This window comes from Pantherophis guttatus, chromosome 9 (genome assembly GCF_059756535.1).
Source record: "Pantherophis guttatus breed Tessera chromosome 9, ASM5975653v1, whole genome shotgun sequence".
Lineage (NCBI taxonomy): Eukaryota > Metazoa > Chordata > Lepidosauria > Squamata > Colubridae > Pantherophis > Pantherophis guttatus.
Window position 1 is genome coordinate 3,712,501 of NC_142071.1, and position 21,700 is coordinate 3,734,200.

The window sequence follows — 21,700 nt, forward strand, 5'->3', positions numbered from 1 at the left end:
TCTCTAGAGCCCACTCTGAGGGCAGGGAACACAACCTGACTGTCCTTCTCCTCCTCAATAATCCAGCCTCCTCTTGGCATCTCACCTCTTCTCCATTTCCATTCCCAGCTGGCATTAGGACTTGCTACTCAGCCCAGCCCAGAGAGATTACAATGCCAGTGGCTTTTTTCCCCCCACCTCCTCAATGGAGTGGCCGAAGAGCAAGGGCTAGTAGCATTTCAGGTTTTTGATTCACGAGATGGGGGGGAGTCCTGTGCTGGCTTCTGTTTATGCATCAGAAAGGGCATGCCAGCAACATGGCACAATGGTCTGGACCATTTTGAATTCCGGGTGAGAAGCGATGCCACAGAAGGCATCCCTTTTATTTTAACGATCGAGCAAAATTAGTCTTGGAAACTACGGGGACCTACTAAGTGCTAAGTGAAGGTCTTCCAGTTGCGTAGGATTTGTGGAAGGATTGAAAGTGGTCGGTTCCATGCCTCCCCGTTTATACAGTGGTGCATTCCTCCCTCGTTTATTCTCTCCATGCTGCCTTCCAGTATGGCTGGCTGGGGAATTCTGGGAGTTGAAGTCCAACAAGTCTTAAAAGTGACCAGATCCCTGCCCTACAGCGTACAGGTAGTCCTCGATTTATGACCACAATTGGGCCTTGAGTTTGACACCCCTGATGTAGTCCTCAGGGTCCACTGGGCCATCTGTGACCAATGATCCTCTATTGGAAGTACTCCTCACTTCACGTGACAGGCTGCTCCTTTTGGGTTGGGTCTGGAGGCCACGGTCTGCCTGTTTGCATTGTTTGCTAGACTTTTGCTAGTGTTGTGGTCCGCCAGCAGCCGGAGGAGCTGGCAGCGGAGTCGGACAGCGATGAGTCTGAGGAAGAACAGGGGCCAGTCTTGGAGGCTGGAGAAGGCCCGGATGAAGGCTCTGCGTCGGAGGCAGAGATGGGGCCAGGGCCATCGGGGAGTCATGTGCGGACTCCAGAGCCTCCAGAGGCTGACAGCAGAGAGGCAAAGAAACAGGAGGAGCCTGTTCCTAGTGCACGTATGAGAAGAGCTGCCAGAAGGCAGGAGCAGCTACAGCAAAGAGGACGACTCGGGAGTAAGGCCAAGAGATGATTGGCCCCTCCCATAAGGCTTAAAAGACCAGCAACAGCTCTTGGGCTCTTTGTCGGAAAACAACGTTGATAGTCTTGCTGCAATTATCTCTGGTCGGCGTCTTCTGCTTTTGAACTTTTGCCAAGAGAAGCCTTTGGCAGTTTGCCCAATTATACCAAGGTTGGTGATTAGACTGAAGAATTTGTGTTATGAGGAGTTTGTCTTGATTCAGTTTGGACTACGCTGAGAATGAGTTAATTCTCAGCTGTTCTAATAAAGTCTGTTTCTTTCGGAACTGTTTGCGTCGATTACTACCTACTTGGGTCTGGATCACAATGGCCTCGTTTCTCGGCAGCTGCTTTAGCCCCCAACCTGGTTCTTGAACCAGGGCCTCCACCCTCCCTCAAGGTCTTCCCTGCATGCCTTTAGACATATAGTACCTGCAGGATGAGCACAAAGTAATTGACCGGTTGGTTGCGCTGATACAAGTAATGTTCTGGGGCCAAGCGATTGCAGTCGTCAAACTTCACTTCTTGGTTGACGCTGGGATGCTGCAGCAGATGCAACAGGACCTTCTCCGAGATTCGGCCTGGGCTGAAGAGATCCACCTCTGGAGGACAAGGGAGGGGGATAGCAAAAGGGGAGGTAGGGTTGCATCATATTTTTGTAAAAAGAAAGAGACAGTTAAAAAAAAAAAAGCAGGGATCTGGGCAACTTTATAGAATAGAATTGTATATGCTCAAAATTGGAAATCAGAGAAAATACCGTTGGAAGAAGAAGTAATAAAAAAAATTTTTAGACTGTGCAGAAATGAATAGATTAACTTTGATGATTAAAGATAAGGAGGAATCAGAATATTTTAAAACATGGAATTATTTTTATAGTTGGTTGGAAAAGAGATATAAATGACTGATACTATAATTGTGTACAAATGATGATTATAATATTGGTTTAGAAATGAAATGTTAGAATGGTTTGGATGAATATGAAGGTAGAAGAAATAAATAAAATAAAATAAAATAAAATAATAAAATAAAATAATAAAATAAAATAAAATAAAATAAAATAAAATAATAAAATAAAATAAAATAAAATAAAATAAAATAAAATAATAAAATAAAATAAAATAAAATAAAATAAAATAAAATAAAATAAAATAAAATAACAGTGGTTCCACAACAAGACATCGTTTCTTCCTACCTCTAGATAAGAAGCGCTGGGTAGCTAGGAGTAGCTGAGGGGAGATTTTCACCTTGTACTCGTTGTCAGAAACTTTGAACAAGGAGAAATCTTCTTTCCGGCGGTCCATCAGTGTCCCAAGCGGAGGTGGCTTCTTCTTCAACCGGTTCTCCCCTGGAGTTTGGAGGCAAAGAGAACAGCGAGAAGAATCAAACTGCACAACTGGTTACGGGCCTCTGCACAATTTTGTGCAAAGGCAGGGCAATCACAGGACATCGTTATGGGGGGGGGAGGGGGTACAGCCTTCAATTTGGCATCTGGGTGTCGTTTTTAAATACCCGCTCCAAGATTCCAGCCCTCATGGCCGTAAAAACCTCCAAAGGAAGGAAACTCCAAGGCCAAACCTCCAGATGTGGTGTGAATGCTCTAACACTGGAGGTTTTTAAGAAGAGATTGAACAACCCCATTTGTCCGAAATGGTATAGGGTCTCTTGCTTGGGCAGGGGGCTAGACTAGAAGACCTCCGAGACCCCTTCCAACTCTGTTGTTCTGTTATTTTAAGCTACGGAACCGTCCTGGCCACCTACGCTGGTCCTGGATATCTGCTAGGAAGAAAGTCCTTTACCAGATACTCTCTAGCTCAGGGGTGTCAAACTCAATTTCATTGAGGGGTGCATCAGGGTTATGTTTGACCTGGGGGGCGGGGGGGAAGAGTGGGTGTGGCCAAGATGGGCATGGCCAGCTTGACATAATTTGTGTCAGGGGCACCTGTGGCTAAGGCCAGACTTCCCTCAGACCCTCCCTCATTCTCATTATAATCTCCTTCCTTCCCTTCCCTTCCCTTCCCTTCCCTTCCCTTCCTTCTTCCCTTCTCCTTTCCTTCTTTTTCTTTCTCTTTCCTCTTTCCCTTTTTCCTTTCCTGTCCCTTCTTGCATGCTCAAATGCAAAAGGGGAAACATTTCTCCTTTTGTTTTTTAGTTTGTTTTGATAGCTCTCTGCCTGCACCCCGTTTTCGGCCACGATGGCCTCCTGCAGCCCTCTGCCAGCGAAAATGGGACGCGGTGAACACCCCCCCACCCCAAGCTCCATTTTCACTGGCAGAGGGCTGCAGGAGGCCATCGTGGCCGAAAACGAGGGCTGGGAGGGCCATGGCCGAAAACGGGACTGGTCCTTTGCTCTCTTTCCAGGGCGGCCCCGCAGGCCAGATCTAAGTGGCCCATGGGCCTTGAGTTTAACACCCCTGGACTAGAAGATCTTCCAAGGTCCCTTCCAACTCAGTTATTCTGACCGAAGATGATTTTCCCGATGTTTTTGCTGACCTAGAATTCCCAGCATCTTTACCCCTGGCCATATTGGGCAGCTGTATTTTAATACCTGGCAGACCAGAGGTTACCCATCCCTGCTTAGAGGGTGAGATTCAGTTTAGGGGATGCTGATCCAACTAAAATCCCATTTCTTTTAAAAACCCTCCAAAAGCAGATAAAAATGATTATAGAAACCTAAACTGAAATGTCCCTTGAATCATTTTCCGCCTACGATCATTTTAAAAAAAAAATGTTCTATGCGAGTTTGCTTTTACAGACATCGGGCTGGGGAAAAAAATAACTTTTTTTTCTTCTCTTTCAGTAAACTACACAACTTTGAAGGAGTCAAGAAACAACAAAGGAGAATATTTGTAGCTCAGGATTGTAATGAGGGGTCCTTGGTGCTCTCTGGGCTTCGGTTGTTTTCGCGCAGACGTTTTATTATCCAAACTATCATTTTTCAAGAGGCAACTGGACGTGTGTTTTTCTTGGAAAACGTTTCGCTTCTCATCCAAGAAGCTTTCTCAGTTCTGAAGTAATGTCTTCCAGGAAAAAACAAAGGATGTCCAGGTGCCTTTTGAGAAAGCATCTTTGGGGCAACCGTGTCCTGGATGACTGAGAATTTCCACAGAGAATTACCCAAACTAAATAACGTTATCCGTGCTAGTCATGTACTAGCCCTGATGATGTTACCAAATTTGGGTAATGAAACGTTTGCAAGAAAACCAACCAAGCTCAGAGAGCACCAAGGATCCCACAGTCTTCCTCCTCCCTGCAAACCCCAGTCCCTTCTAGCCCTGATGATGTTATGTAGTTGGGGAACAAAACGTCTGCAAGAAAACCAACCAAGCTCAGGGAGCACCAAGGACTCCTCAGTCAAGAATGGACTCTGAGGGGACTATTGGAAGTTGGCGCCGCGGCGAGATGCACGGGGTTTCTAGGGGCCGAGAAACTCCGCTGCTGGATGGTCCGAACCGGACCGCACAGTCTCGCTTTGACTGTGGTAGTGGAGGGCACGTCCTGAGGCTCCCAGGGACATCGCTAAGTCCCTGGTTGAGCCAGGAAAGCCCTTTTTCCAGCGTTACCTGCCATAATAAAAATTATGAACAATGCTTTGCAGCTCACTTTAAGGATCTTCAGCTAAATCCAGTAAACACTAGACCAGAGATCTTCAAACATGGCAGCTTTTAAGACTTGTGATAAATAATTAAAAATGATTATGTTGTGGTTATTTGTAAATTAGGATGATTATGTTGAGATAAATAGTAACGAAGAGGATCTGCGGTGAGTGATAGTTAAGATACTGTTTATGATAATAGTAATGATTTCTATTTTTAAGATACGCTCATTTAAATAAAAAAAAAGATATTGAGCTAGGGTTTAAAGATTTAAGTAACGGGTTCTCGGATAATGGTATTATAAATTAGATAAGAATTTAGGGAAACAATTTTGTAAAACATTAAGTTGTGTTATTTGGAAATTAAGATTTGAGGTGAAATAATAGAAAGGTAATTGGTTTTTTTTTTTTTATTTGATTTGATTAAATGCCGGAGACTCAGGGCGGCTTACAAGGCGTTAAGCAATAGCCTTCATACTTTTGTATATTTTTATACAAAGTCAGCTTATTGCCCCCACAATCTGGGTCCTCATTTCACCTACCTTAGAAAGGATGGAAGGCTGAGTCAACCTTGAGCCTGGTGAGATTTGAACTTGCAGTAATTGCAGGCAGCTGATGTTAATAACAGTGCTTTAGTCTGCTGCGCCACCAGGGTTTTGAGCGAGTTAAGGTTTTTTTTTCCCTCTCTGTTTTATTTCTTTATTATTTTTATAAGATGATGATTAGTGGAGATGAGTCGTTGTTAAAGATGAATTTGTGATTGTACCAATTTATGACTGGATCAATGCTTCGTTCTAAAAAGATGTATTTTATGTTTATGTTTTAAAAAAATTAAAAAAAAACTTTTTAGAAAAAAAAAAAAAGACTTGTGGACTTCAACTCCCAGAATTCTCCAGCCAGCATAGCTTAAAGCTGTCACATTTGAAGACCTCTGTACTAGACTAAGCTACAGAGGAAGGGCAGCAGGTTCATCCTTCTCAAATATCGCCTTTTATACTTTATTACATTTCTACCAAAGATAAAATAATTTTTAAAAAAATCCAAAAGTTTGCAACTTTCCTCTCAAACGTTTCCAACAATTCCTACAATCTTCCTGCTAGTGGGGGTACGACAGAAGAGTTCCGAAGCCCAAAACATCTACAGGGCCTTTGGTTCTTGACCTCTGCTACAGAAAAGGAAGCTCCCATGGGCTCTGTAGTAGAATAAATATCCTGTCTTAAATACCCTGGGCGCTGGGTGGGCTAAATCGGGCAATGAAGATGATAGAAATTGGGGAGGAAAAGCTTGAAATGGAGGCCTCTGTGAAAACTGCTTGTTAAATAAACCCTGGAAATAACTCAAGTGTTCCTCAATCAATTTTAAAATGGGTGGACTTCAACTCAACGTCTCTTGCCGGTCACATCTACCCAACCCAGCAGAGCGGGGAGGCAGGGAATGTTGCAGGTCCCACCTGGTGGGACCCAGAAGAAGGGCCTTCTCCGTGGTGGCTCCCTCTCTCTGGAACATACCTGACCCAGCAGAGCGGGGAGGCAGGGAATGTTGCAGGTCCCACCTGGTGGGACCCAGAAGAAGGGCCTTCTCCGTGGTGGCTCCCTCTCTCTGGAACATACCCGACCCAGCAGAGCGGGGAGGCAGGTAATGTTGCAGGTCCCACCTGGTGGGACCCAGAAGGGGGGCCTTCTCCGTGGTGGCTCCCTCTCTCTGGAACATTATTCCCACAGAGATTAGAATGGCCTCCACTCTGACACTCTTTCGGAAGGCGCTGAAGACCTGGTTCTGCCAGTGGGCCTGGGGAACCAAGAGCAGGATGGAGCCCATTCAATGGCTCGTGTGAGGTGCTGTCGCCGGGGCAGGAGGTGGGGGTGGGTGGGATTTTATTACCATATTTTTTGGAGTATAAGAAGCTCTGGACTTTAAGACGCACCTACCTTTTTGGGGGAGGAGAACAAGGGGGGAAAAAAATCTGCCTCTGCCTCCCAGCAATTTGCCTCCTTGCAGCAAACAGCAAACAGCCTGTTTCATTTTCAGCACAGCCTGATTAGCACAAGAGAAAGAAATCTGCCTCTGCCTCCCAGCAATTTTGCCTCCTTGCGGCAAACAGCAAACAGCCTGTTTCATTTTCAGCACAGCCTGATTAGCACAAGAGAAAGAAATCTGCCTCTGCCTCCCAGCAATTTTGCCTCCTTGCAGCAAACAGCCTGCTTTACTTTCATTTATATCACAGCCTGATTAGCACAAGGAAAAAAAAAATCTGCCTCCCAGCAATTTGCCTCCTTGCAGCGAACAGCGGAGGCCTGCAGGGCAATAGGCAATGGCAATCCCTGCAGCCTGAAACAGCTGATGGTGGGAAGGCCGATCCAACTGACAATCAGCTGCTTGTGATAATCAGACTGTGCTGAAGCTGAAACTGAAACGGAACGTTTGCTGCAAGGAGGCAAATTGCTGGGAGGCAGAGGCCAAAGGGTGGGGGCCAGTGGGTGGGCGGGGCTACATTTGGTGTATAAGATGCACCCAAATTTTCACCCTCTTTTAGAGGGGGAAAAATATGTCTTACACTCCAAAAAATATGTTATATTATTTTATTATATGATTCTCTCTTTTATTAGTTTTATTGTTTTTTTTAATATGATGTTTATATATTCTTGTAAGCCGCCTCGAGTTGCCATGGGTGAATAGGCGGCAATATAAATTTCCCTAGGTTAATAAATAAACTCCCAGAATTCCCCAACTCTGGCATGGTGGAGTTTATGTGCACACATCTTAAAGCGATTGAGCTTTATGAGTTAACTGTAGGCTCCGACGTTGCTTTGTTCCCTCGTTCTAGAACCTACCATAGCTTTCCTGCTCTCTCTGGGATGATGGGCTTTAGAGCTCTAGAAGGCAGAGACCTGTCATTCTAGCAAAAAGCAAACTTAGCGGGGCTAAGAAAAACAAGGAGAGTCAGAAACGGAAGCAGAAGATGCCTTAAACAGGCCATACCTGTGTTGGAACCCACTTACTGTAGTCGTCTGACTCATCCATGATCTCCGACTTGATGATCTCTTCAATGACGTCTTCCAGGGTCACCAGCCCCATGACTTCGTAGAACGGGTCCCCTTCCCCTTCGTTGTTCACCTTCTGCACAATAGCCATGTGGGATTTCCCTGGAAGTAGAAATAGAATAACAGAGTTGGAAGGAGGGACCTTGGAGGTCTTCTAGTCCAACCCCCAGCTTAGGCAGGAAACCCTACACCACTTCAGATAAGTGGTTATCCAACATGTTCTTAAAAACTTCCAGTGTTGGAGCATTCACAACTTCTGGAAGCAGGTTGTTCCACTGATTAATTGTTCTAACAGTCAGGAAATTCCTCCTTAGTTCGAAGTTGCTTCTCTCCTTGATAAGTTTCCACCCTTTGCTTCTTGTCCTGCCTTCAGGTGCTTTGGAGAATAGCTTGACTCCCTCTTCTTTGGGGCAGCCCCTGAGATATTGGAAGACTGCTTCATGTCTCCCCTCATCCTTCTTTTCATCAGACTAGACATACCCTAGATCAGGGGTCTGCAACCTTATACACTCAAAGAGCCATTTGGACCCGTTTCCCACAGAAAAGAAAACACCGGGAGCCACAAAAACCCTTCCCATGCCTGACTATTTCTTGAGCGGCCACAAAACTAGCATATGTTGAATTAAAAGCTCTGTTTTCTTCTGAAACTTTTCTTTTCTTGGATTTATCCACGGTTGAAAAGCTCAATAAATTGTGTGCCGGCAGGTGTCGCACATTGGCAGTTGCGATGCATAGTTTGAGTGACAGGGAGCCGCAGCAGAGGGGTGAAAGAGCCACATGCGGCTCCAGAGCCGCAGATTGCTGACGCCTGGACTAGACTCACTGGAGAAGAGCCTAATGCTGGGAACGATGGAGGGCAAAAGAAGAAGGGGACGGCAGAGAACGAGGCGGCTGGATGGAGTCACTGAAGCAGTCGGCGTGAGCTTAAATGGACTCCAGAGGATGGCAGAGGACAGGAAGGCCTGGAGGAACGTTGTCCGTGGGGTCGCGATGGGTTGGACACAACTTCGCAACTAACAACAACAACAGACATACCCAGTTGCAGCAACCGTTCTGAAAGAGAAGGAACCCTCCAAATCAATGTTTCTCAACCTTGGAAGCTTGAAGATGGGTGGACTTCAACTCCCAGAATCCCCCAGCCAGCGCTGCTGGCTGGGGCATTCTGGGAGTTGAAGTCCACCCATCTTCAAGCTACCAAGATTGAGAAACACTTCTCCAAATGCTCAGCACAGAAAGGCAAAGTCGGAAATAAATGGGCCAAGTTCTCCGCCTTGTGGAAGAGAAGAGAAGCCAAGGCTCACGGGGTGCCTCCCCAACCTTTCCAAAGCCATAGATGTGGGGAAACAGGGTGCAGGACCACAATCATAGCAAGATCTAGGGTACCCCACGGCCTCTGAGATTTGGATGGTCCCAACCTTTGAGCCGTCACTCGAAGTCTTGCCCTAGTGAGCCTGCTAAAGGCAACTTTTGCATATTAAACAAATCAGGACAGTGTCTTTCCCAACTAATAATTTTTATTAAAAGGCGGAAGGTTTCGTGAGCTGCCTCTCCCCTTCTTCAGAAGGATTCAAGAAGGTTTTGAATTCGATCTTGGCGTCTTTGTGTTCACAGATGTAGGAGTTATTTTATTGTTCTTACTGTCGGTTCCTTGCCTAATAATCTATGCTGACATGATCGTGAAAGTCAAGCAAATATATCAATTTTTCAATTTTTTTTACTACCGGTTCTGTGGGCGTGGCTTGGTGGGTGTGGCGTGGCTTGGTGGGCGTGGCAGGGGAAGGATACTGTAAAATCTCCATTTCCACCCCACTCTAGGGGAAGGTTACTGCAAAATCCCCATTTCCTCCCGATCAGCTGGGAGTCGGGAGGCAGGGAATAGATGGGGGCGGGGCCAGTCAGAATTTTTACTACCGGTTCTCCGAACGAATCAAAATTTCCGCTACCGGTTCTCCAGAACTGGTCAGAACCTGCTGAAACCCCACTTCTGAAATACTCACAAAACAGCCATGGTAGCAGAGCTACTGCACCTGGGCTGCAAAAAACTGGAGAGCCACTAGGGGGCCGTGAAATAGAAAATGCTGCCATCTGGTGGCACATTAGACTTCTGCAGTCCAGAACTGATCATCACAATCTCATTCACTAGGTATGCCGATGTTGCTTTTGATTCTCTCCCGCTTTACACCTAGAAAGAAGGGATTGTTTTGGGATTGGAGGGAAGGTGGGACACACATCTATGCGAGAAGACCACTTACAGGCTGGAAAATAATTATCTGAAGCAGAAGACAAAAAAAAACCCAGTTCCCATTATTGCCAAACGTTCATCTCAAATCTTTAGGATGCTTTGCTTGGCTTGCTGAGTGGAGGCAGCTGATGGGCTGGCTGCGTTTATGCCAATTCTGAGCTGTTTGCTTTCATGATAATCCTCCGCTGGCCGGTTTTGAATGCCCACTTTGTTTACGAGACGCCTTGCCCGTTGCCATGCAGGAAAGTAGGGCGCTGATGTTTCTTAAATACAAATGAGCTCTTTAAAAGCACCTGATTCCACTCTTTTGGGCATCCCCATGGTATGCTGTGAGACCCTACAGGACTTTGCAGAAAGCAAGGGAAACTTCCATTCTCTTATGTTTCCTGAGTGAGAAGAGAAGAGAAGAGAAAGGAAAAGAGAAGAGAATAAGAAAAGAGAAGAGAGAGGAGAGGAGAAGAGAAGAGAATAAGAGAAAAGAGAGGAGAGGAGGAGAAGAGAAGACAATAAGAGAAGAGAAGAGAAAAGAGGAGAGGAGTGGAGAGGAGAGGAGGAGAGGAGAGAAGAAGAGAAGAGAATAGGAAAAGAGAAGAGAAGAGGAGAAGAGAAGACAAAAGAGAGGAGAGGAGAGGAGAGGAGAGGAGAAAAGAAGAGAAGAGAAGAGAAGAGGAATAGGAATTATAGAAAATAGAACAAAACAGAACAGAACAGAGCAGAATAAATGGAATGGAGCGGAGTGGAGTGGAGTGGAGTGGAGTGGAGTGGAGTGGAATGGAATGGAATGGAATAGAATAGAATAGAATAGAATAGAATAGAATAGAATAGAATAGAATAGAATAGAATAGAATAATAAATATGGAACGGAACGGAACGGAACGGAACAGAATAGAATAATAAATATGGAATGGAATGGAATGGAATGGAATGGAATACAATAGAATAGAATAGAATACAATACAATAGAATAGGAGAATGGAGAATGGAATGGAGTGGAGTGGAGTGGAGTGGAGTGGAGTGGCGTGGAATAGAATAGAATAGAATAGAATAGAATAGAATAGAATAAAATAGAATAGAATAGAATAAACAGAGTTGGAAGGAACCAGGGTGTATAAAAATTGATTTTAAAAATTTTTTAAAAATCGGATTTTTAAAACATTTAAATCAGATTTTTTTTTATTTTTATCAAATTTATTTTACTAAAATGCTTTTCAAGTAAAAATCTATCTAAAGAGAGTTTTCTTTTTTAAGATACATTCATAATTTAGTTTATTCAGCATGAAATGGAGCTTAGTTCTGTAGCCTGAGGCTGCAGATTCTACAATATTGGGACGGTCGGTGAGTCAACAGCGGGTCAGAGAGGAGGAGCTGCTGCGGGGCAGAGATGACAGTTGCTCTTTAAAAACTATGATTTAAATCGACTTGATTTAAATCAAGCCTTTTTAGTAGTGATTTAAATCACTACTTGGTTTAAATCAAGTAATTAAACTTGGTTGAAATCACGACTTGGGTTTAAATCAAATCCACCCTGGAAGAGACCTTAAGAGGTCTTCTAGTCCAACCCCCTGCCCAGGCAGGAAACCCTACACCACTTCAGACAAATGGTTATCCAATCTCTTTTTAAAAAACTTCCAGCGTTGGAGCATTCACAACTTCTGCAGGCAAGTTGTTCCCACTGATGAATTGTTCTCACTGTCAGGAAATTTCTCCTTAGTTCTAAGGTTGCTTCTCTCCTTTCCAAGAAGAGGCCCTTCCTGGCCTCGAAGTTTCTAAGCTTAGCCCAACGGCCTGGAATTTGCTCCGCGCACTAACCCTGGCGCCGTGCCACCGAGCCGGTCCAGAGCCCGTTCCAAATTATCAGCAGGTGGCTGTTTTGTTCTCAGGCACGCACTCCAGGCTCCTGAAAAGCTGATGACGCCACCCGCGAGTGGCATGATGCACGCCTTTCAGCTCGGGCCAGAGGAGGAGCTGAGCAAAAGCGGGAAGTCAGCTTTCCGTCAACGAGGCCTGCCGTGAAGCTGGAAGGAACCCAAGAAGCCCAGCTGAAGAAGCAAGGAGGGACAGGCCGAGAAGGCCACTCTGCTCTCTCTTTGAGCCCCGTCCGTGGGCGCAAGCCAGGCAAACCTCTCCTGCCTCCGTGGGTGAAAGAAGAGCTGCTCCCAATCATTTCTCAGGGCTGTATTTCCCCCCGCCCCAAACTTGTGTGGACCGACTCCCAGAATTCGTGACGGCTGAGGAATTCTGGGACTTGGAAGTCCTCACCTCTTAAAATGGCCAAGTTTGAAAAAACACTAGAGGCAGAGAATTTCACAGGGGATACACAATACAGAGTAACGGAGTCTTCTAGTCCAACTTTCTGCTTTTCTGCTCAAGCAAGAAACTCTATACTAGGGCTGGGCAACCCTAAACACTTAAAGAGCCACAAAGGTCCTAACCAGAAGACCCCGTTCAATTCTGGAGCCGACTGGAAGTCTGGTTCCCCCCCCGCCACACACCACAGAGTCTCCTCCTAGCACGGCGTCCTTTTCTCTTCTGCCGACTGGAAGTACAGTTTCTCCTCCACCACCACCACCATAGAGTCTCCTCCTAGCACGGCATCCTTTTCTCTTCTGCCGACCGGAAGTACAGTTTCTCCTCCGCCACCACTACCATAGAGTCTCCTCCTAGCACGGCGTCCTTTTCTCTTCTGCCGACCGGAAGTACAGTTTCTCCTCCACCACCACTACCATAGAGTCTCCTCCTAGCACGGCGTCTTTTTTCCTCTACCTGTCCTAACCGAAAGCCCTATCAACTGTGGAGCCGACTAGCAACAGGGAGCCGCAGCAGAGGGATGAAAGAGCCACATGAGGCTCCAGAGCCGCAGATTGCTGACCCTTGCCCTATACCAGTGATGGCGAACCTTTTCGGCACCGAGTGCCCAAAGCAGAATGTGTGGGCATGCGTGTGCCTGTGCATGAACCGGAGCGCCAGAAACCCGAAGAGCAGCTGGCCAGCGCACACATGCCTGTTTTTTGGCCATTTTGGGGCCTGTTTTCAAGCTGTTTGTGGCCCTAAAAACAGCCCGAAAACAGCCTTTTGGGGGGCATTTTTTAGGCAGTTTTCCAGTCACTCTGGCACCTGTGAAGGCCAGCTGGCCAGCGCCACATACCTGTTTTTTGGCCATTTCTCAGGCCGTTTTCTGGCGCTCCAGCACCCGTGAAGATCAGCTGGCTGGCACGCACATGCCTGTTTTTTGGCTGTTTTTAAGCTGTTTTTGGGCTGAAAAATGTCCCCAAAAGAGCCTGTTTTTTGGGCTGTTTTTCAGGCCATTTTCTGGTGCTCCGGCGCCAGTGAAGACCAGCTGGCTGGCATGCATATGCACACCGGAAACCAGAAGAGCAGCTGGCGATGGCACACGTGCCTCTAGCTGGCCCCAGAGTGGGATGGGAATGGAGAGTTTGCAGTATCCTTCCCCCAGGAGTAGGGAGGGAATGGGGATTTTGCGATATCCTTCCCCCAGGAGTAGGGAGGGAATGGGGATTTTGCAGTATCCTTCCCCCAGGAGTAGGGAGGGAATGGGGATTTTGCAGTATCCTTCCCCCAGGAATGGAAATGGGGATTTTGTAGAATCCTTTCTTAGTTCTAGACTGAGTCTCTCTCTCTCTCTTTAAGCTTCCATCTTTTATTTCTGGCCTTGTCCCTCAGGTGCTTTTGAGAATCGGTATTTGGAGAATTTGGACAGAGGCAAGTGAATTTAATGGAACTGCACTACTAATGGACATTTCAAGGGAAAAGCATGCAAAAGCCGTAAATTCTGGCACAGGTGACAGGTTTTTAACTCTCCAAGAACACCAGCACTTGCCAGGTAGAGGCACAGAGCAATATCAAAGATGGTTTTTAAAAGCAAAAACGCCTCTGGAGAAAAATATTTGCCCTGTTCCTCAAAGTCTGGTGCTTGGAGAAAATAAAAACACAGTGGGCATTCCTGATTTGCTTTCACCTTATCCATCACATCCAGGGTGGATTTGATTTAAGTCAAGTCAATTTAAATCACGATTTAAATCACTAGTAAAAAGCCTTGATTTAAATCAAGTCGATTTAAATCATCATTTTTGAAGAGCAACTGTCATCTCGGTCCCGCAGCGGCTCCTCCTCTCTGACCCGCTGTTGACTCACCGAACGTCCCAATATTGCAGAATCTGCAGCCTCAGGCTACAGAACTAAGCTCCATTTCATGCCGAATAAACTAAATTATGAATGTATCTTAAATAGAAAACTAGCTTTAGATAAGATTTTTACTCCAAAAGCATTTTAGTAAAATAAATTTGAGAAAAATAAAAAAAAAATCTGATTTAAATTAAAAAGAAATCTGATTTTTTTTTTACTTTTTTTTTTAAAAAAAACATTGATTTTTATCTACCCCGATCACATCACTTTCAACAGACCAGGCAATTAAAGGACACGCTCCTGCGTTTTCACTGTGCTTTTCCAGATCCTTCAACGGAGATCCTGCTTTAAATTATTTCGAATTTCAAGGATAAGCGTCAAAACGAAGCTATAGAGCACTGCACACCAGAACAACTAGACACAAGGACAGTTTTTTCCCAAACGCCATCACTCTGCTAAACAAATAATTCCCTCAACACTGTCAAACTATTTACTAAGTCTGCACTACTATTCATCTTCTCATCGTTCCCACCACCCATCTCCTTCCACTAATGACTGTATGACTTGTATCCTTATGATTTATATTGATATTGTTTCCTGATTGCTTATTTGTACCCTATGACTATCATTAAGTGTTGTACCTTATGATTCTTGATGAATGTATCTTTTATGTACACTGAGGGCATGTGCACTAAGACAAATTCCTTGTATGTCCAATCACACGTGGCCAATAAAGAATTCTAAAGATTTTAACTTTATCGCTGAACCACAAGCTAACCCAACCACATTTGGCAAAGAGTCCTAACATGTGCAGAGTGCAATTGATTTACAGTTCAGCACATTCACCAATGCTCAGAACACTCAGTTCATTACACAAGTACCAAGTTCTTCTACCAAGGCTCATTTTAACCCAAAGCGAGAGAATTTGTTTCAAACTTTTAGGGAAGAAAAACTGCAGTGAAACTCCGGTGGCTGGGAGGTTTTCCTACCAATGATCAGTCTTATATGATTAAAAAAAGAGGATTTGCTTTACCAGAAAAATACAATAAAGGGAATACATATTTAATTTTACATGTGTTAACAGCAGTTAGAATTGCATTGGCGCAAGAGTGGAAAAACGAAGAGATCCCTACAGAAGAAAATGTAATTTCAAGAAATATTAGAATGTGCAGAAATGGATAGATTAACACTTAAAATTAAGGAGAAGGAAGAAACCGAATACTTCTTAACATGGGATTATCAATGGCTAACTAGCAGGAACAGAAGTTAGAAATTTGGAAGCATAAGTGAATGATTAATGACATAAGGGCCACTAAAAGCAAATCCTATTAGTATCATGTGATCAATATTAAGTTCATTAATGAATGAATTATGTCATATGCCTCCATTTGTCTTATTTCAATACCAAACGTAATTAATTAAAATGTCACTCGAAGCTAAAATAAAATAAAATAAAATAAAATAAAATAAAATAAAATAAATGCCCTGTTCATTCTCCACCATGAAGAGCTAGAAGCAGAGGCTTTCTAAATTCCAAAAAGTTATGCCAAACACTCGGAGGCTGCATTCCATTCGACATGGCAGGCGGGCACCTACTTCGCACACATATAGAGAGATTCATTTGGTTTGGCTGTCGGGATGAATTGGAACAAAAGCTGTTAATTCCTGCCACGTGTGCCCGGTGCGGAGTGTGTCTCGGTTATGAGGTCAATCAAAGGGAAGGGGATTTTGGGTAAGAATGGGGGAGGGAGAAGAAGGAGAGGGAAGAATTTAATGGAGAGAAAAGTCAAGTCTTACATTTAGGCAAGAAAAACCCAAAAGTACACATAAAGACTGGGTGAAACTAGGCTTAATAGTAGTAACTCTGAGAGGCATCTTGGAGTCTTAGTGGACAACCAGCTAAATCTGAGCCAGTTGTGTGCAGCGGCATCCCAAAAAGCCAATGGAATCCTAAATTGCATTAACAAGAGGGATACAATCAAGATCAAGGTAGGTACTAATACCACTCTATAAAGCCTTGGTAAGACCACACCTAGAGTCCTGCACCCAGTTTTGGTCACCACACTATAAAAATAATGTTGAGACTCTAGAAAAAGTGCAGAGAGGAGCAACCAGGATGATGACAGGACTGGAGACTAAAACATACGATGAACGGTTGCAGGAATTGGGCACGGCTAGTCTAGTGAAGAGAAGGACCAGGGGAGACATGAGAGCAGTCTTCCAATATTTGAGGGGCTGCCACAGAGAGGAGGAAGGGGGTCAAACTATTTTCCAAAGCACCCGAAGGCCAGACAAGGAATAATGGATGGAAACTGATCAAGGAGAGATTCAACCTGGAAATAAGGATGAATTTTCCTGACAGTGAGAACAATCAACCCATGGAACAGAAGTTGCCATCGGAAGTTGTGGGAGCTTCATCACTGGAGGCTTTCCAGAAGAGACTGGGCTGCCATCTGTTAGAAATGGTGTAGGGTTTCCTGCTTGGGCAGGGGGTTGGGCTAGATGACTACAAGGTCCCTTCCAACAGTCTGTTAAAGGTCTGAATGAAAAGCACGAGATTCTTCTGGAGATTTAAACTCCTGGCCCTCTTAAGGAGGAAGTGCAGGAGCTGCAAAGTCAACCTGTGAATCGGTCGTTTTGTTCTCCAGGACAGCAGCCAGATCCCCACAGCTATGCTGAGGTCACGGGTGTCACCGGCTCTTCCTGCCAAGCATTTCAGGAGGTGGCTGGAGAAACACACATACACCCATACACACACACACACACAGAGGGAGGGCGATGCAGGTTCTTTACAAATGCAGAATGGATTTTTTTTTTTCCTCTGCCAAGGATACAGCTGCCAAAAAAAACAACGACAAGAAATAAACGTACAAGTATTTATGAATTGAATTGCTTCAATTCCGGCTGCAAATTCCGGTCACAAGTCAAGGAATCAATCTTGCGATCTTGAAGCAGGATAGATAGCAATTGCACACACGGCCACCACCGGTAAATCGAACCTCTCTATGGACAGAGGGGGCAGGAGGACCTACCTTAAAGAACTGCATAAGGCAAATCGAATGGCAAAACTCAGGTAGCTGATGACATGGCCCGGCCACGGCCTTTCTACCTATCTGTCTTTTACGGGTACACAACAATTTGGTCCCTACTTTGCTGTCCCTCCAGCAAATACAGCGGAAAACAAGATCATTATGGGAATATCAAAAGAGCAGCCAAGTTTACCCCCATGGTTCATTTCATGGTAGGTAGGGTAGAGTAGAGTAGAGTAGAGTAGAGTAGAGTAGAGTAGAGTAGAGTAGAGTAGAGTAGAAATAGGAGTAGGGTAGAGTAGGGTAGAGTAGAGTAGGAGTAGGATAGGATAGGGTAGGGTAGGGTAGAGTAGGAGTAGGATAGGGTAGGGTAGAGTAGAGTAGGATAGGATAGGATAGGGTAGAGTAGAGTAGGAGTAGGATAGGATAGGGTAGGGTAGGGTAGGGTAGAGTAGAGTAGAGTAGAGTAGGAGTAGGATAGGGTAGGGTAGGGTAGGGTAGGGTAGGGTAGAGTAGAGTAGAGTAGAGTAGGAGTAGGATAGGGTAGGGTAGGGTAGGGTAGGATAGGTTGGAAGGGACCTTGGAGGTCTTCTAGTCCAACCCTCTGCTTAGGCAGGAAGCCCTATACAATTCCAGACAAATGGTTGTCCAATCTCTTCTTAAAAACTTCCAGTGTTGGAGCATTTATCTGGTCTGATGATGGGGTTTTAAGGGTTTTAATGGGTTAATTTTAAATTTTTTAGATTTTAGTCTTTATTTTTATTGTGGCTTGTGTTTTATTGTTGTGAGCCGCCCTGAGTCCATTGTGAGATAGGGTGGCATATAAGCCGAATAAAATAAATAAATAAATAAATAAATAAATTTACAACTCTGGAGGCAAGTTGTTCCGCTGATTAATTGTTCTCACTCAGGAAATTTCTCCTTAGTTCTAAGTTGCTTCTCTCCTTGAGTAGTTTCCACCCATTGCTTCTTCTCCTGCCCTCAGGTGCTTTGGAGAAGAGCTTGACTCCCTCTTCTTTGGGGCAGCCCCTGAGATATTGGAAGACTGCTATCATGTCTCCCCTGGTCCTTCTCTTCATTAAACTAGACATACCCAGTTCCTGCAACCGTTCTTCGTATATTTTAGCCTCCAGTCCCCTAATCATCTTTGTTGCTCTTCTCTGCACCCTTTCTAGAGTCTCCACATCTTTTTTACATCGTGGCGACCAAAACAGTACTTCCCTCATCATGGTTAGCTTCCGTTTTTGTTCTGAAGGCCAATAAAGAGCGATTCGTGACACGTTGCATCATTTGGGAAATATGTCGAATCCACAGAGCTGCAGTTTAGGCTTGGAAGTTAAGCAAGATTAGATCTTGTTGATTAAAGTTAGATCTTAACCATTCACCGCTAGACTTGAAGGGCAAATCCTAATCGAATCTTGAAATTAATCCAAGAGAGAAGCAACCTGGAATTAAGGAGAAACTTCCTAACAGTGAGGGCAATTAACCAGTGGAACAGCTTGCCACCAGAAGTTGTGGGTGCTCCATTACTGGAGGTTTTTAAGAAGAGACTGGGCAACCTGGAATTGTATAGGGCAGTAATGGCTAACCTTTTTGACGTCGCGTGCCAAAAGCGGGGGGAGCACGGCGAGGTCGCCCAATTGTGCGCCCACACCCATAATTTAATGCGCCCCAGTCCTGCACATGCCCCCCCCCCACTTTTAGCACATGATGGCACAGTGGGCCCGGTAGGCCTGTTTTTTACCCTCCCCAGGCTCCAGGGGCTTTCTAGGAGCCTGGGGAGGGCAAAAACAGCCTTCCCCACTCCCCCGGAGGCCGGAAACAACCCATTCCCCAACTTCTGGTAGGACTGAAAGGCCCAAAAATCAGGTGGTCGGCACACACATGCGCGCCGGAGCTGAGCTACGGCAATGCTCGCGTGCCCAATGATACGGCTCCGTGTGCCACCCGTGGCACCCGTGCCATAGGTTCGCCATCACGGGTATAGGGCTTCCTGCCTAAGCAGAGGGTTAGACTAGAAGATCTCCAAAGTCCCTTCCACCTCTATTCTATTCTTCTTCTTCTTCTCCCGGGGCTGTAAAACACGGGGGAAGAAAGCAGGAGCAAACACAGCTGGGCTGTTGCCAAGAATGTTGCACACACAAGTCGGTTGGGGGCAGGGGGAAAAAACAGATATGTGTATATACACACTTCCCTAAACTTTATAGGTGGTCAATAGCCCGAAATCATAAGCAATGGTTGTGTTCACCAGTAATAAATAACCCGGAAGCCAAGTGTTAATCCAGAAGGCTTCCAGAATTTTATTTTAATAGTAAGAGTGGGGTGGGAGGAATTTGCTAGAAGAAAAGCTTCTTGGCACACCTTGGTAGAGGTGCGACTTTCTTTTAGAGAGTCCTGCAAACCAGATCTGACTTGTTTCCCTCGGAGTATGCCAAGAAAAGTGATAAGGGTTTGTTTTTGGCTTCTGCACCGAAGTCTGTTAAAGACAAGAGGACAGAATTTCCAGTTTAAACAGATCGCTGCTGGAGAAACGGCTGGGCAGAGCCATTCGTTTTGGTCCGCTACTCATAGAGAATGGCGGCATTTTGCAACACCCCCCCCCAACGATGATGTTCGTATCCTGCAGAATCCTGGCTTAGCGTGGCTTGCAAACATGGCCAAGGCTCTGTTACGCCCAAATATATATATATATATATACCATATTTTTCGGAGCATAAAATGCACCGAAGTATAAGACGCGCCTTCCTTTTTTGGTGAGGAAAAGAAGAAAAAAGAAATCTCCCTCTGCCTCGGAGCAATTTTGCCTCATTGCAGCAAACAGCCTGCTTTACTTTCATTTTCGTTTTCAGCATAGCTTGATTAGCACAAGGGGGGGAAAAAAAATCTGCTCCCAGCAATTTACCTCCTCGCAGCAAGCAGCAGAGCCCTGCGCAAAACAGCTGAAAGCAAATCAGCTGAGAGTTGGGAGGCCGATCCAATCAGCTTGTGCCAATTAGGCTGTGCTGAAGCTGAAAGGAGCTGTTATTTATTTTATTTATTTATTAATTCAATTTATATGCCGCCCTTCTCCGAAGACTCAGGGTGACTTACAATGCACTTACAGCAATAGCCTTCATTCTTTTGCATATACCTGCTTATTAGGGCTTTTGGCCCCGCCCATAAGCGGTGTTTCTACAAAGTCAGTTTATTGCCCCCACGATCCGGGTCCTCAATTTACCTACCTCGGAAGGATGGAAGGCTGAATCAACCTTGAGCCTGGTGAGATTTGAACTCGCACTAATTGCAGATTGCTGGCAGCTAAGCGCTACATAACAGCACTTAGTCCGCTGCACCACCAAGGCTCTTTTCTTGCTGTTTGCTTGCAAGGAGGTAAATTGCTGGGAGGCAGAGGGCCAAAGGGTGGGGGGGGGGGCAGTGGGTGGGCGGGGCTATATTCTGTGTATTTATTTATTTATTTATTTTATTGAATTTCTATGCCGCCCTACTCCCAAAGGACTCAGGGCGGTGAACAGCCACAGAATAAAACACATAAATACAAAAATTTAAAATAGAATAAAAACGAATTAAATAATTCGGCTGAGACAAATTTAAAATACCCCATAATATAAAAAAAAAATTTAAAATTTACATTTAAAAAGGGGAGAAGATTTAGGCCAGGCCAGCTTGATGAAATAAAAAAGTCTTAAGCGCGGTGTATAAGACACACCTAAATTTTCACCCCCTTTTAGGGGGGAAAAAGGTGCGTCTTATTTACTCCGAAAAATACGGTATATATTCCTGGAGCCACCGCCTTAGGCAGGTCTGGATTTTTTATTGATTTAAGGCTCTCTCCCCCCCCGCCCCTCCCACTTCTTGAATCCCCAAAACGGAGCTTACCGAAATCCAGAACTAACATTGCCTTCTTGCTAATATATATATATATATATATATATATATATATATATATATTTATCTGGTCCTTTGAAATTCAGGGTGAACCAGAAACGGCTTCAGACCCCAAGAGGGGGAGGCTTCAGCGGGCTACAGGGAGATGCTTGCCTTGGGCGTATTCCTGGGAGAAAGCAAAAACAGGAACTGGGGTGGGGTGGGGAGGGGGAAATTTTGGAATTTTGCAGTCACCCCCCGTGGCTGAAATCAAAGGCGTGGCCCTCCCTGCTCCTTCCTGGGCACCTGCTGCCTTTGTTGTTGCTGGAAAAAAAGACACGAAGTTCAATCGCACCAATCCCAGTTTGCACAAAATAAGGCAAGTCCAGAAATAGAAAACGGAAACGGGGGGGGGGGGGGAAAGAGGGGAAAAAAATGGGATTTTGGAAATGTGAGACTTGAGTCAAAGCTGGAGAGAAAAATAACTGAACTGAATCGAGAGCCGTCGGAAGATGAAACCTTATGCCTACGCTCAAGTTGTGTTATTCCTACACTCAGAAAAGTTTGCTCTTCGCTTACTGGTTCTGTGGGTGTGGCTTGGTGGGCGTGGCATGGGAAGGATACTGTAAAATCTCCATTCCCACCCCCCTCCAGGGGAAGGATACTGTTAAATCTCCATTCCCTCCT

At 45.1% G+C, this 21,700-nt stretch overlaps 1 protein-coding gene across 1 annotated transcript in view; it reads right to left on the bottom strand.

Moving 5' to 3' along the window:
• The window catches only part of CNNM3 (cyclin and CBS domain divalent metal cation transport mediator 3), a 39,785-nt gene that overhangs the window by 7,277 nt on the left and 10,808 nt on the right, over positions 1-21,700 (bottom strand). Inside the window, exons 2-4 of the mRNA XM_060683534.2 lie at positions 7,694-7,837; positions 2,295-2,447; positions 1,535-1,704 (exon numbers count right to left, since the gene is read on the bottom strand). Coding sequence (XP_060539517.2) covers positions 1,535-1,704; positions 2,295-2,447; positions 7,694-7,837 — 467 coding nt within the window. The remainder of the gene's footprint in view (positions 1-1,534; positions 1,705-2,294; positions 2,448-7,693; positions 7,838-21,700) is intronic.